The sequence below is a fragment of the Arachis stenosperma genome, chromosome 9 (assembly GCF_014773155.1).
Source record: "Arachis stenosperma cultivar V10309 chromosome 9, arast.V10309.gnm1.PFL2, whole genome shotgun sequence".
NCBI lineage: Eukaryota > Viridiplantae > Streptophyta > Magnoliopsida > Fabales > Fabaceae > Arachis > Arachis stenosperma.
Window position 1 is genome coordinate 44,530,595 of NC_080385.1, and position 12,584 is coordinate 44,543,178.

The 12,584-nt window shown below is 36.6% G+C and overlaps 1 protein-coding gene across 1 annotated transcript; it reads right to left on the reverse strand.

The window, feature by feature from the left end:
* Positions 1-2,723: 2,723 nt before the first annotated feature.
* LOC130950969 (kinesin-like protein KIN-14S) lies at positions 2,724-6,963 on the reverse strand. The gene is made up of 12 exons (XM_057879574.1): positions 6,841-6,963; positions 6,666-6,752; positions 6,361-6,509; positions 6,127-6,223; positions 5,761-6,027; positions 5,372-5,648; positions 5,059-5,220; positions 4,541-4,756; positions 4,425-4,462; positions 4,047-4,210; positions 3,845-3,958; positions 2,724-3,758 (listed from the first exon to the last, which is right to left on the reverse strand). Exons 1-12 carry the CDS (start codon positions 6,845-6,847, stop codon positions 2,931-2,933), a joined length of 2,406 nt encoding a protein of 801 aa, XP_057735557.1. The 5' UTR covers positions 6,848-6,963; the 3' UTR covers positions 2,724-2,930.
* Positions 6,964-12,584: the final 5,621 nt, after the last annotated feature.

The window sequence follows — 12,584 nt, forward strand, 5'->3', positions numbered from 1 at the left end:
TTTCAGTGTTTTGATGTGAAAGTCAAAAAAAAAACGCGAAGTAAGTATAACGTTTGCATTTCCAACGGTCGAGTGAGCCTCATCCCTAATTCCTAGTGATTGAGGAATGCAACGGCTAGTTGGTCCCCGGTCTATAAGGCCGTCTCCATTACTTTATTAGGATATAATAATAATTAAAACTTAAAAGGATATAAAAAGTGAAAACTTTTAATATACATGTTACTTGTAGGGTCAATTTTACTATATCTTTTATTGATGTCTAGTTTTTATTAATTTACTTTTTATAATAAATTTTAAATATTTAAATTTTACTAATTTTTATATTTTAAATTAAATATTAATAATATAACAAATTTTAACAATTAAATAGTTAATAATTAATCACAAAATTAATATAAAATACAATTATTTTTACTGACGTGATAGTAAGAATACATTAAAATTAAATATCTTATTTGAGAGTACATTAAAATTAAATTCATCTTATATCGAATCTTTTAGAATATATTTTAAGAATATCATAAAATAAAATGTAACTAAAAAACTTTAAACAAAATAAATTTTATAATTTCAATGTATTGAATAGATTAATAATTTATTTTTTTTTATAATTATACATTTAATATATATATTTTAGCTAAGTTCTTTTATAATTTATACCCAACTAAAAAACTATAATAGAAACATTGCCTTAAATTCTACCATTTTCTTTTTCTTCGAAATTTTCGGTGAATTGAATATAAGACAAATTTTTAAGTACATTAAAGATATGGTTATGAAATTATTAACATATGAATTTAATTCTTATTTTTTAGCTGCATGGAATATTCCATTCAACCGCATAAAATTAGATTAACAAAATATAAAATTGCTAGTATTCACAATACAATAATTAATCTTCTTACAATAAAATAATAAAAAAATTTATTAATATAAATGTTGGAAGAATGCATGGAAGATGAACTATATGACTTGTATTCCATTGTATTTATTAATTAATTGATTTATTTTTCCTTAATAAGGGTAGATATTTATTAGGGTTTTTTAAGTGGTAGGAGAGGAGGGATATTTTGGGAAAGTCATTCAATGGTAAACACAAGCACTCTTGATTACGAGAAATTTAGATCGGTCGTCCTTGTCGCAGGGAGGCCACCATAGTTGAATATTCTGGCGAATGACAAATCGACTGTGAGCACCGGGAATCTCATATACCACCATGGAGACAAACTCTTATCGTGGGTGGAAATGTAGTGATTTTGGACACTGATGTTTTTACCAGTGTAGGGATACATGATTCTTAGTTGATTCTGGTGTGGATTTTACCCCCAAATTCCCATTTTGAAGCTTTGCAAACGAATTTTTGGGGTGCAGATGTGGCACCCATTGTCACTGTTGATTTTACGACTATGGTGTCAGATTTGAGTATAGGTTGTTGCTATTATTATCCTAACAATTTTAAATCTAATGGTATTATTGTGGTCGCAAGGGGTGTGTGATGAGAACAAGATTTGGAAATCTGCAATGTCAATGTAGTTTCTAGATTGCTGACACAGCGATTTAAATATGATTATGGGTTTGTTTTTTATTTCTTGTAAGAAGATTATGCCTTTTTCAGATTGACACTAGACTTTTGGCCTGGAACATGTTGCAAGTCACAAAGGTAGCAAACATATATCTCTCAAGAATCATAGAACTAAATTAAGAAAACGACAGGTTCAATGCACATTCACAAATATATATTGATTAGCCCTTTGTTTTTTTTTTTTTTTTGGTGAGTGATTAGCCCATTGTTTTTATTAGGTTTAAATCACTTAAATATTTTCAACACAAGTGAACTTCAACAAAAACAGTGGTCGAAGGTTTGGTTGAGTGGCATATCATATGCCTCCTTAACAACTACATCCGGATTCAAATTTTCCGGGAGAAAAAATAAATCCATGCAGTGATGTAATGTGTATAAGTGTGTTGTGTGCGATGTGTAATACATGCCTAATAGTTAGGATTAGGAGCGGCTAATCCACTTGAGCAAAAATAAAATCAACAAAAACATGAAGTTTATGCCTATTCTTTTCTCACGGCCCAACAAACGATTTTTCTTCAAAACCAGCACATTGGTCAACAACTTACCTTGTCTGCATGTCCCCGTTCTTGGGAGGCTGACGTGTACACCGTAGTATGGAAAAAGATCCTCTCTAGTTTTTTTAACAATTGATAGAATCCAGTGTGATCTATCACCTTTGATTCTATGAGTGGGACCAAAAATAAATAAGAGAGAGAACGCAATGAATAGTTAGATTGAACACTGGATACCATCTAGTTTTTTTTTCACTGGAGAGGATCCACTCCCAGTATGGAAAAAGATCCTCTCCAGTTTTTTTAACAATTAGTATTCGCCAAGGCTAAATTGTAGTGTGCATATAGATGTAACAATCTTGAATTAAAATTAAATTAGCTTTTTTTTGTCCCAATGCTATGGGTCACCTCTCATACCTACCTGGCTAATGCGGGTTTCTAATATTTATCCTTGTTCAGTTTAAAGCTACATAAAGTTGCAAGAAGCTAGTGTGTTACTTCTAAATTAGAACTGCAAGAAGTAAAATTAAGAGAAGTACTCTAAGAATGAACTTTCAAGTTCCAGCTCCAGGGAGAAATATTGGGATGGGAGCACAGTAAAAAGTCAAATAAGAACTAAGATGTTTGGAAAATGATTCTTTCATCCCCTTAATTATAATCTTCACCATGTGCAAGCTTGTCACCATTCGGAATCCAGATAGAATGAACATGTAATAAGCATTAGAGATTTTGCTTGGAACACATTACAAACAAAACAAATTGCACTAATATGAGTGTATTTATTAGTTCAATTGGAGATAACTGTGTGTGTAGAAATGCATGACATGGCTATTTCATTTGTCAGAGAGAGCCAAAGATCATTGCAACTCATTGTATGACCGAGATGGCATGAGCCAAGACCTTCTGTTATTGTTATTTTTCAAGCCTCTCAGTTTGAGAGGGCTCCAGACCACAGGTTTCCGTTGCAGTGCAACCGCAGCTGGATGCCTAGCTACCCTTGAATCGACTCCTTGTATTGGACTTCCCCTAAACTTGCTGCTGCTCCTGATAGACATCGGTGTGGTCATCTCAACAGATGCTCTCGACTCTGGTAATGGGGCAAACAAATTTGAATACCGAGCTCTCCTTTGGCGACTGATCAATACACTGCTTCCACCTGCAAATTGAGATGCTCGGAGTGGAGTTGTGATATCAGAAGTTGTCTCTGGACAGCTTATGACGCTGGAGACCCGCCTCCTTGGTTGAAGTAACTGCGCCATTGGTGGTGCATGAGACCGGAGTGGAGTTGTGATGTCAGAAGTTCTCTCTGGACAGATTGCGGGAATGGAGGAGACCCGCCTCCTTGGTTGAAGGAGCTTCCCTGTTGGGAGTGCAGGTGGTCTAACTGCTATTGATGCCCTACTTTTTGGTTTCGAGTAGGCTTCTGTATTTTCCTTCCCACTATTCATGGAAGTGTTGTATCTTTTCGATGCTATAGGAGACCGCGAAGGCATGAAATTGGATATTCTTTTCAATGGCATTCTCGTCTGTGAAGGATTGAGAGGTGGCTTCTTATCTGCAGTGTTTCTCCGAGCTGCAGTTAATGTAGATGATGAATTTTGTGCTGAGACAGCAGCAATTGATCTACTCTCTTGCTTTAGTCTGGTCTTCCTTTCTTCAGCTATCTGATTCTCAAGGCCCCTAACCTGTCAAAATTAATTTGGAGTTGAGATAAATACAGAATATATGATTGACTTGTGTGAATAAACATTTTGTAAATTACAAGTGCTACCTTTTCCTGAAGGGTTTTACATTGGTGTTCTCTTGAAGCAAGTCTCAGTAGCAAGTTAGCATTGTTATCCTGTAGCTTCCTAGTTTCCTTCTCATCATGTTTGAGTTTCTCTACCTGTTTTGATGATCAAATATTTCAGCTAGGATATAAATGAATAATGGTTAATTCTTATTCATAGGAACAAATTAAACTTTTTGCTTACCATTTGCTTGTATTTAAGCAGCTCAGCATGGTCCACTTGCTTGCGAGCTGGGCCACTCTCAACTCCACGGACCCGGCTAGCAAAGTTTAGGGAACAAAGTGTCTCTCCCAAATCTGTCTCACTTGGGCTAACTTGGACAAACATTAATGTTTTGCAATCTCCTCCTGTTGTATTTGAATCCCATATCAACAATTAGAAATTACAAATAAGAAAACACGCACACATGGACACACCCTGAAGACCTTTTCATAAAAATAACTATCTGAATTGCAATTGATTCATTGCTTTTGATAAAAGAAATGTCAAATATACAGGAATCAAGACATGGCAGCAACTTCCAAAGGATCACAAATTTGTAAAGCTGAAATGAAATCTCACCTAAGGAGCTCTGAAGTATATGAGTCAGCTTTGAGTTCCTGTTCCAAACGAGACACAAATATGAGTTAAATAATGAATTCGTTATGTAAGAATGTGAACAAGAGGAACATAGATACCTGTAAGGGATATGTGCAGATTTGGAGGCAAGAGCGGAGATAACGTCTCCAAGAGCAGATAGAGACTTATTTATGAATTGGGATTCCTTAAGTCTTTCTCCTTCAACTTCAGTTTTCCCTACACGCTCACTGCCAGCTAGGTCTACTAGCCAGAGGCGGCTCCTTGTTCTATCGCCATTAACTAAATTCTCCCCCACAACAGTTACTCGCAACAAGCTGCATGTAAAATCTCTTCTTAATTATCAATGTAAGACCAACATCAGCCTAGACTAGACCTATACCCTCATTGAGATAATTATATTACATTTACTAATTACTAGCAATAACAAATTATGTAACCGTGGCCATGTCCATCTTCAAAATATGAGAATAGGAGCATTCACTATTAACTATGTAGAATTGCAAAATGAGTATAGAAAATCAGTTCTCACAAAATTTAAGTATGAGTTTGTGGTTAATATATCAACAAGTCATGTCAATCATATTTAGAAAGATTATCCGATTGATTGAAGACATACCAATGAGAACGGCTGCTAAGCTCATTAGCACTGGTGGATCCAACAGATCTTACTCTATTTCCAGTCTTGAGCAACTCCCAAACATCTTCTGTTCCATAAACAGGAGCTTCAACAAGTCCTGGGACTTCTTGGGTTCCCTCTGCAGATTGCTTTACCTCCAACCTGAAATAAAAAAATTGATTAATTAACATTTGAAACAACAAATTGTTATGCTTAGTTTATTGGAAAGGGGAGAATAAAACTTGAGACTACACTCATCAATTCAAGTGCAACAGGAAAATTAAGCTAGGTACAATGCAAAACAAAAACTCACTTCTTAGTTTGGGAGGAATTTTCCACCAGGAGATCTCTTATCTTCTCATTATAAACTTCCAACATGCTGACACACAATTCATACTTCATTACACCATGTCTCTCCTCAGCTATCCTAAATAATTCCTCCAGTGTTCTGTAGTTAACTCCCCTCTGCTCTGGTGTTCCCTCCATTGTAAATGTTTTACCAGTTCCAGTTTGCCCATAAGCAAATATACAGACATTGAACCCATCCAGCACTGATGCAATGACAGGCTTCGTCTGTGCAAATACAGCTTCTGCATGACAAAAATTAACACACTCGCGTTAAATAATTTTTAACTGAATCAATACCAGAAAAGCAAAATGTATTCCAATGAGCATAATAAAAAAGTGTAGCATTTATTTCACCTTGGTTATCTTCTGGCTTAAACACATGATCAAACTTAAATTGCTTCTTGGTTGAGTCTGAAGCGACGACTTGAAGTTCATAATCAGAAGATGCCTCAAAATTCAAAACAGATGCAGCAGACCCATTCAAAATTTCACCAGCATTCAACGGCCTGCATCTGCAGAACACTCTGATGTTTCCCTTCATTTCAATCAATTCATTAGAAAGCCTCTTCCGTTCATTGTACTCCTTCAGAAATTTTCTTCTAAGGAGTTCATATTCAATACCTAAATCAAACAAAAGTGCCAAAACTCACTGTTAATTCAACTAGTCATAAAGAAAGTGAAACGTAAAAACTTATATTTAACTTTGATGAGACTCAATACCTAGAGACTTAAAAGACCTCAAAGCATCAGAGTCCAGAAAGGACTTGGTAGAGAGTTTTGCTTCTTCAGCCAGTACTATATGCTGTTGCTTCAAATCCTGATACAAGAATTATAAAGAAAGAAAATTTAGAACTTCAAGAATGAATGTGTGAAAACAAAGATGCACAAATAAAAACTGGTCTATGTATAACTTAAAAAAAAAAAAACAATTCAAATAAAATTTCGAACTTTTACCTGAATCTTGGTACTCAAATGGATGATTTTCTTCAAGATCGGAAGTGTGTGACCACCCGGATCAGGTGAAACTTCATGGATCTCATTAGTCATGCTGTTTTCAATGTCCGTGCACTCAGAACTTTCGTTCTCTTGCTTTGGCGCATCCTCTAACCAAAAGGGAAATGACACAAACAACAAGTAACAACATTAGGTTTTTTTTCTTTTGCTGAGATTAGTTAACCTAACTAATGATGCTGAACAAGAATTAAAATGTATTTTATCATTCAAATAGAAAAATTGAAGAGAGGATAGAGAGCGGGAACCTGTATGAGAATTTGGTGGTGGCTGCTTGTCCTCGAGAACAATTTCGTTGTGTTTTTCAGCGAGCATTTGTATTTGAATGCTTTTTTCTACAAGAAATGTTGAATTTCGATGAAGAATTAAAAAATTCAAATCATGAAGGAGAAAAAAAGAACACACACATACAGAGTAGCGTACCGTCCATGTCTTTTGGAAGCAAAGAATGACGAGAGGTTCAATAATCTTTGGAGCAAAACGAAACGAGAAGAAAACTTCAAAATCTTGCTTGTGAGGAGAGAGAGAGAGAGAGAGAGAGAGAGAGAGAGTTCAATTGTGGAGAACGATTGGGATTGGATAATAGGGTTTTCGAAGACTGCACTTGGTTTCAAATTGAAACGGCTATATTCATTTTTTTTCCTTTTCTTCATTCAAAGTCTGAACGGCTATTTTAGTGTTTGCTGGAGCGTCGTTAACGCCGGATCGTATATTGGGCCTTGTCCCGGGCCTCCATGGTTTGACGGGCCATCATAAACCTAGAGTACTGAAAGCGTAGAATGTGACCCAAAATAAAATACGTAAGGGCCTGGCACCGTCCAAAAAAAAAAAACGTAAAAAAGCAAAACTAAAATAAAATAAAATGCTATAATATATTATGAGATTAATTTTGATGGAAGAGTTTTACATATTAATCAAACTAGATTTATGTTTTAGAACAATTTTAAGTAATAAATTTAAAATTAGTAACTTTATTTATACGATAACGATTCATATCTTGTCCTAAAGATATAGTCAGGTCCAAAAAGAACAAAGGCCCACGCAAGAGATCATGCTTCCTCCACACATATTCGACCTCAAAGAGGTCGCGCTCGAAGATGACGGATTAACCCTACTTATCTGAATAAATAACCAACTCCAAAGATATCTCTCATTTATCTAGAAGGATGATCTCAATAGCTTGCCTAGAAAAATGGAACATCTACCAGCAAAAGTGGAACTACGCTAAATGGTGGTTATCTGCTCTACTATAAATACACTGACACCCTTAGGTATATTTAGAACCCAATCTACTAAAAATCTTCTTAAAATTCTTACTAACTTAAGTATCGGGTCCCTTGCAAGTACCACCCCCACCTCTTCATGAGGAACTTAAACGGCAGCACCTTGAAACCAGAAGAAGTCGGACGTTACCTCAAAAGGAGTCTGGAAATTATGTTTAGGTCCAAAAGTAACCCAGTTTCAAGTAACCCTCAGAATATTGGCATCGTTGCTGGGGACTTGGAAGTCTACACCGAATCATGGTGGACAATTAGTTCAAAGACGGTCAAATGGCGTCTGAATTAGAACCGAAACCTCACAACAATGACCAAGCACTTGTGATCCCTCCACGACACGAAAGGGTGAGTGGCCCCTAAAGAGAAGGTACATTAGGAAAACCTCCACCACAGCAAATCCATTCAGAAGTTCATCCACCCGAAGATGAGGAAACCCCTCATCCAACAGAGATTATGGGACCTGTGCACGGGCACTGTAGCCAATTAGAGCAACTTGAGAAGGAGATTAAGCAACAAAGAAAAGTGGAAAGAGATTTGTGAAAAGAGGTACGATGATGAAGAGAGTTAGAAGAAAAGCTCTCGAAACTAGAGGCCGACCTTCGAAGTCGGCGTAATCAGACGGATTGGGAGGAAATCTCTCTTGGAGGAGAAGATCTGTTCATTGAAGAGATCATGCAAGCTAGGCCTAAGAACTTTAAAAACTCTGACATGGACCTCTATGACAAAACAACTGACCCGAGACACTACCTCAGTAATTTTAAAAGTCGGATATACCTGGCTGAAGCGTCTGATGCAATTCACTGCAAAGCTTTCTCGACTACGCTAATCAAAGCAGCGATGAAGTGGTTTGATAGTCTACCACCTAGGTCGGTCACTTGTTTTGACGACCTAGCTAGAAAGTTTCTCACCCGCTTTTCGATCCAAAAAAATAAAGTCAAATATGCTCCCAGCCTACTGGGGGTCAAGCAAGAAGTCGGAGAGACTCTCCAAGTTTACATGGAGCGATTTAACAAAGCCTGTTTGGAGATCCAAAATTTACCCGCAGAAGCAGTGATAATGGGGTTGGTTAACGGCCTCAGAGAAGAACCATTTTCTCAATCTCTATCCAAGCGACATCAGACTTCTTTGTATGAAGTACAAGAGCGAACAGAGAAATACATTAATATGGAGGAGAATTTCTGACTTAGAGAGTCAATTCCAAGGAAAAATCCTTCATACTAAGCTCGGGACAAAGATAAGGAAGCGAAGAAAAAAGAGGAATACAACTCAGAGAAGCCCTAAAGATATCATAACTATACCCCGCTCCGAGTTTCTCTTGTTGACATCAACAGGAAAATCTACCACACTGAAAAATTCCCACCTCCTCGTCCTATTAAACACAAGAAAGTTGGAAGTCGGACAGAATATTGCGAGTATCATAAACTGTATGGGCATTCTACCAATGATTGCAATAATTTGAAAAACATCATAGAAAAGCTGGCCAGGGAAGATTGGCTAGAAAGATACCTCATGGATAGATTCGATGATCCAAGAAAAAGGAAAAGAGTCGACGAAAAAGGTCGGCGAGATCGGCCATCGCAAACCCTTGATAGGCACATACATGTAATAAATGGAGGATTTGCAGGAGGAGAAATAACTAAGTCCTCTCGTAAAAGGCATCTTAAGGAAGTATACCAAGTTGGTAAAGACAGCGATGTTCCCAATTTACCCACAATTTCATTCACCAAAGAAGATGCCCAAGGACTGACACTTGGTCATGATGACCTTATTATAATTACAATGAACCTCACTAATGCAAACCTCCAAAAAACTCTGGTGGATCAGGGAAGCTCAGCCGACATATTATTTAATCTCGAGTTTAGTAAACTTGGGTTAGAAGAAAAGGAGTTGAGAGCTTATCCAGATAACCTCTTTGGGTTAGGCGATCTGGCCTCTTGGTTTTATCTCGTTGCATACAACTTTTGGTAAAGGCATGAAATCAAGAACCTTAAGTGTTGACTACATTGTAATCGACATGGCATCAGCCTACAATACCTTGATAGGTCAGACAACTCTAAATCGGCTAGCTGCAATCATTTTCACACCTGTGGGCGTTGGTCGCCAGGACTAGGGTAGATGGCTGGCGTTGAGCGCCAGTTTTGGGCCTTCATATCCAAAGACAATTATAGACTATTATATATTGCTGGAAAGCTTGGGATGTTAGCTTGCCATAGCCGTTGAGAACGCTCCATTTGAATATCTGTAGCTCCAGAAATTCTTGCTTGAGTGCACAAAGGTCAGATCCTGACAGCATCTGCTACGCTTTCCTTGCCTCTGAATCAGACTTTTGCTCCAGCTCCTCAATTTCAGCAGAAAATATCTAAAATTTCATAAAAACACACAAACTCAAAGTAGAATCCAAAAATGTAAATTTTGCACTAAAACCTATGAAAACTTAATAAAACTTGAATAAAACATAATAAAAACAATATGAAAATGATGTCAAAAAGCATATAAAATATCCGCTCATCACAACACCAAACATAAACTGTTGCTTATCCCCAGGGAACTAAAAACAAAGTAGGATAAAATAGAAGAGTAAGATACAATAAATCTCAGAGTTTTCAATGAAGCTCAGTTTTAATTAGATGAGCGGGACTTAGTAGCTTTTTGCTTCTGAAAAGTTTTGGCATTTCACTATCCATTAAAGCTCATAAGTGTTGGCATCCTTTAGGAACTTAGAATCTAGATGATACTATTGACTCTCCTAGTTCAATTCTTTTTTATTCTTGAACATAGATTTTAGAGTCTTGGTCATGGCCCTAAGCACTTTGTTTTCCAGTATTACCACCGGATACATAAATGCCACAGACACTTAACTGGGTGAACCCTTTTGGATTGTGATTCAGCTTTGCTAGAATCCCCAGATAGAGGTGTCCAGAGTTCTTAAGCACACTTTTTTTGTTTTGGATCATGACTTTAACTGCTCAGTCTCAAGCTTTTTCACTTGACACCTTCACACCGCAAGCATATAGTTAGGGACACTATTCCTTTGGAGTGCTTAGGCCAAGATTTTGTTTTTTTAGGCCCTCCTAACCATCGATGCTCAAAGCCTTGGATCCTTTCAACCTTGCCTTTTGGTTTAAAGGGTTATTGGATTTTTGCTCTTGTCTTTTGGTTTAAAGAGCTATTGGCTTTTTCTATTGCTTCTTTCTTTTTCTATATATTATTTTTTCACATGCATTTGCTTTTATTTTTATTGCATCTTGCTTTTTGCTGCTTTTTCTTGCTTTAAGAATCAATTTCTTTTGATTTTTCAGATTACCAATAATACTTCTCCTTTTTCATCATTCTTTCAAGAGCCAACATTCTTAACTCCAATTTCAAATAAGCACTGTTCATTCATACATTCAGAAACCAAAAGCAATGCCACCACATCAAGATAATTGAACTATTCTTAAGATAAACTCGAAATTCATGCAACTTAGTCTCTCTTAAATAATATTTTCTTAAGATAAACTCGAAATTCATGCAACTTAGTCTCTCTTAAATAAGATTTTCTTTTAAGTAAGGTAAGAGATATATGTAACATTTTATAACTTTAAGACATAGATAGAAATGATCATGCAATAAGAACACGAGAACAAACAACAAAACATAATGGAAAACAGAAAAATGACATAAAAGCAAGGGGTGATGGAATGGGACAACCTTAGTGACGGCGGCTACCACTTGTAACGACCCAATTTATGGTACGTCATGATCATACTAGAAATTGAGCGCTACCAATTTGTCTTCCTAATTATTATCTATTATTTATTACATGAGCCTAATTCGTTGTTAAAAGCGTAGTTATTTTTTGAGGTACTTTTTTTTGAAAACATTTGGATTAATAAACAGAATCATTCACAATCAATTCGCAAATAATAACAAATACCACAGTTATCAACAACCACACTTATATACATCTCAACAGTTAATAACATTCAGTTATCCAGCCTTTATTAGAGTCAAGATCTTTAGTTAGAACACCCCTAGATATAGCTAGATAATAACTATATACATATATATACATACAACATCCCAAGCCCTGACCTGTTCAAGAAGTCCTTAAGTTGGCACGCAGGCTAGCCTAGACTCTATACTCACCTAGTCCCTCTAGACTACTAAAGCGAGGGAAAGTACGTTCTAAGTCGTCAAAACTCATGTCAGGTGGAACGTCATCAAAATGTGGAACATCATCTACTACTCCTCTGCATGATCAGACATTGCCATATGACGTCTCTCTGGTACCTCATCAAGTAGCCACATAACAGGAGTCTCATACACAGGATTTACGTTAAAGTTCACGTACAAACGAGGTGCAGACATTGGCTGGTCTCACAGTATATACATATAAACAGAGAATGAGATTCACCCTAGACTCAGAAGACTACCTAGAGTGGAATCCTTTTTGCGAACTGTCATCAGTGAACTACGGAAGGGTACTCATGCTTCCATCTGAAGGGGAAGGAAGAGAGAAGGGGTAAGAACTGGGGAGTTCTTAGTAGGGTCGAGGTTATTAGTTAAGTTCATTAATTCTGTGTTGTTTGGCAGACGAATAATAGAATATAGAGAAGCAGTAAATAAAAGATATAGATAAATAGAGAAAATAGAGAAAATAGAAAGTAGAACACAAACAAAAGAATACAAGAAAGTAAAACACAAATACAAAGAATAGAATACAAACAAACAAAGCATACATTCATTCAACAATCATAACAGAGGAAATGCACAACCAAGTATGATGCATGTCTAGCCCTAGTGTAGGTAATGAGCTCATTGGTCGGTTACATACCCGCTCCCGACGTTACCCAGAGTCCTTTGACTAGGTAAGGCTTCCCTGTTGGCAATGCTCCTCGCAAGAGTCCT

What these genes read in the sequence shown, in the direction of transcription:
- LOC130950969 (XM_057879574.1), bottom strand. An exon ending in CTTAGCAGCCGTTCTCATTG is followed by an intron (nt 4,757 to 5,058) that starts GTATGTCTTCAA and finishes TTTTACATGCAG; the next exon opens with CTTGTTGCGAGTAACTGTTG. An exon ending in TCTGCACATATCCCTTACAG is followed by an intron (nt 4,463 to 4,540) that starts GTATCTATGTTC and finishes CGTTTGGAACAG; the next exon opens with GAACTCAAAGCTGACTCATA.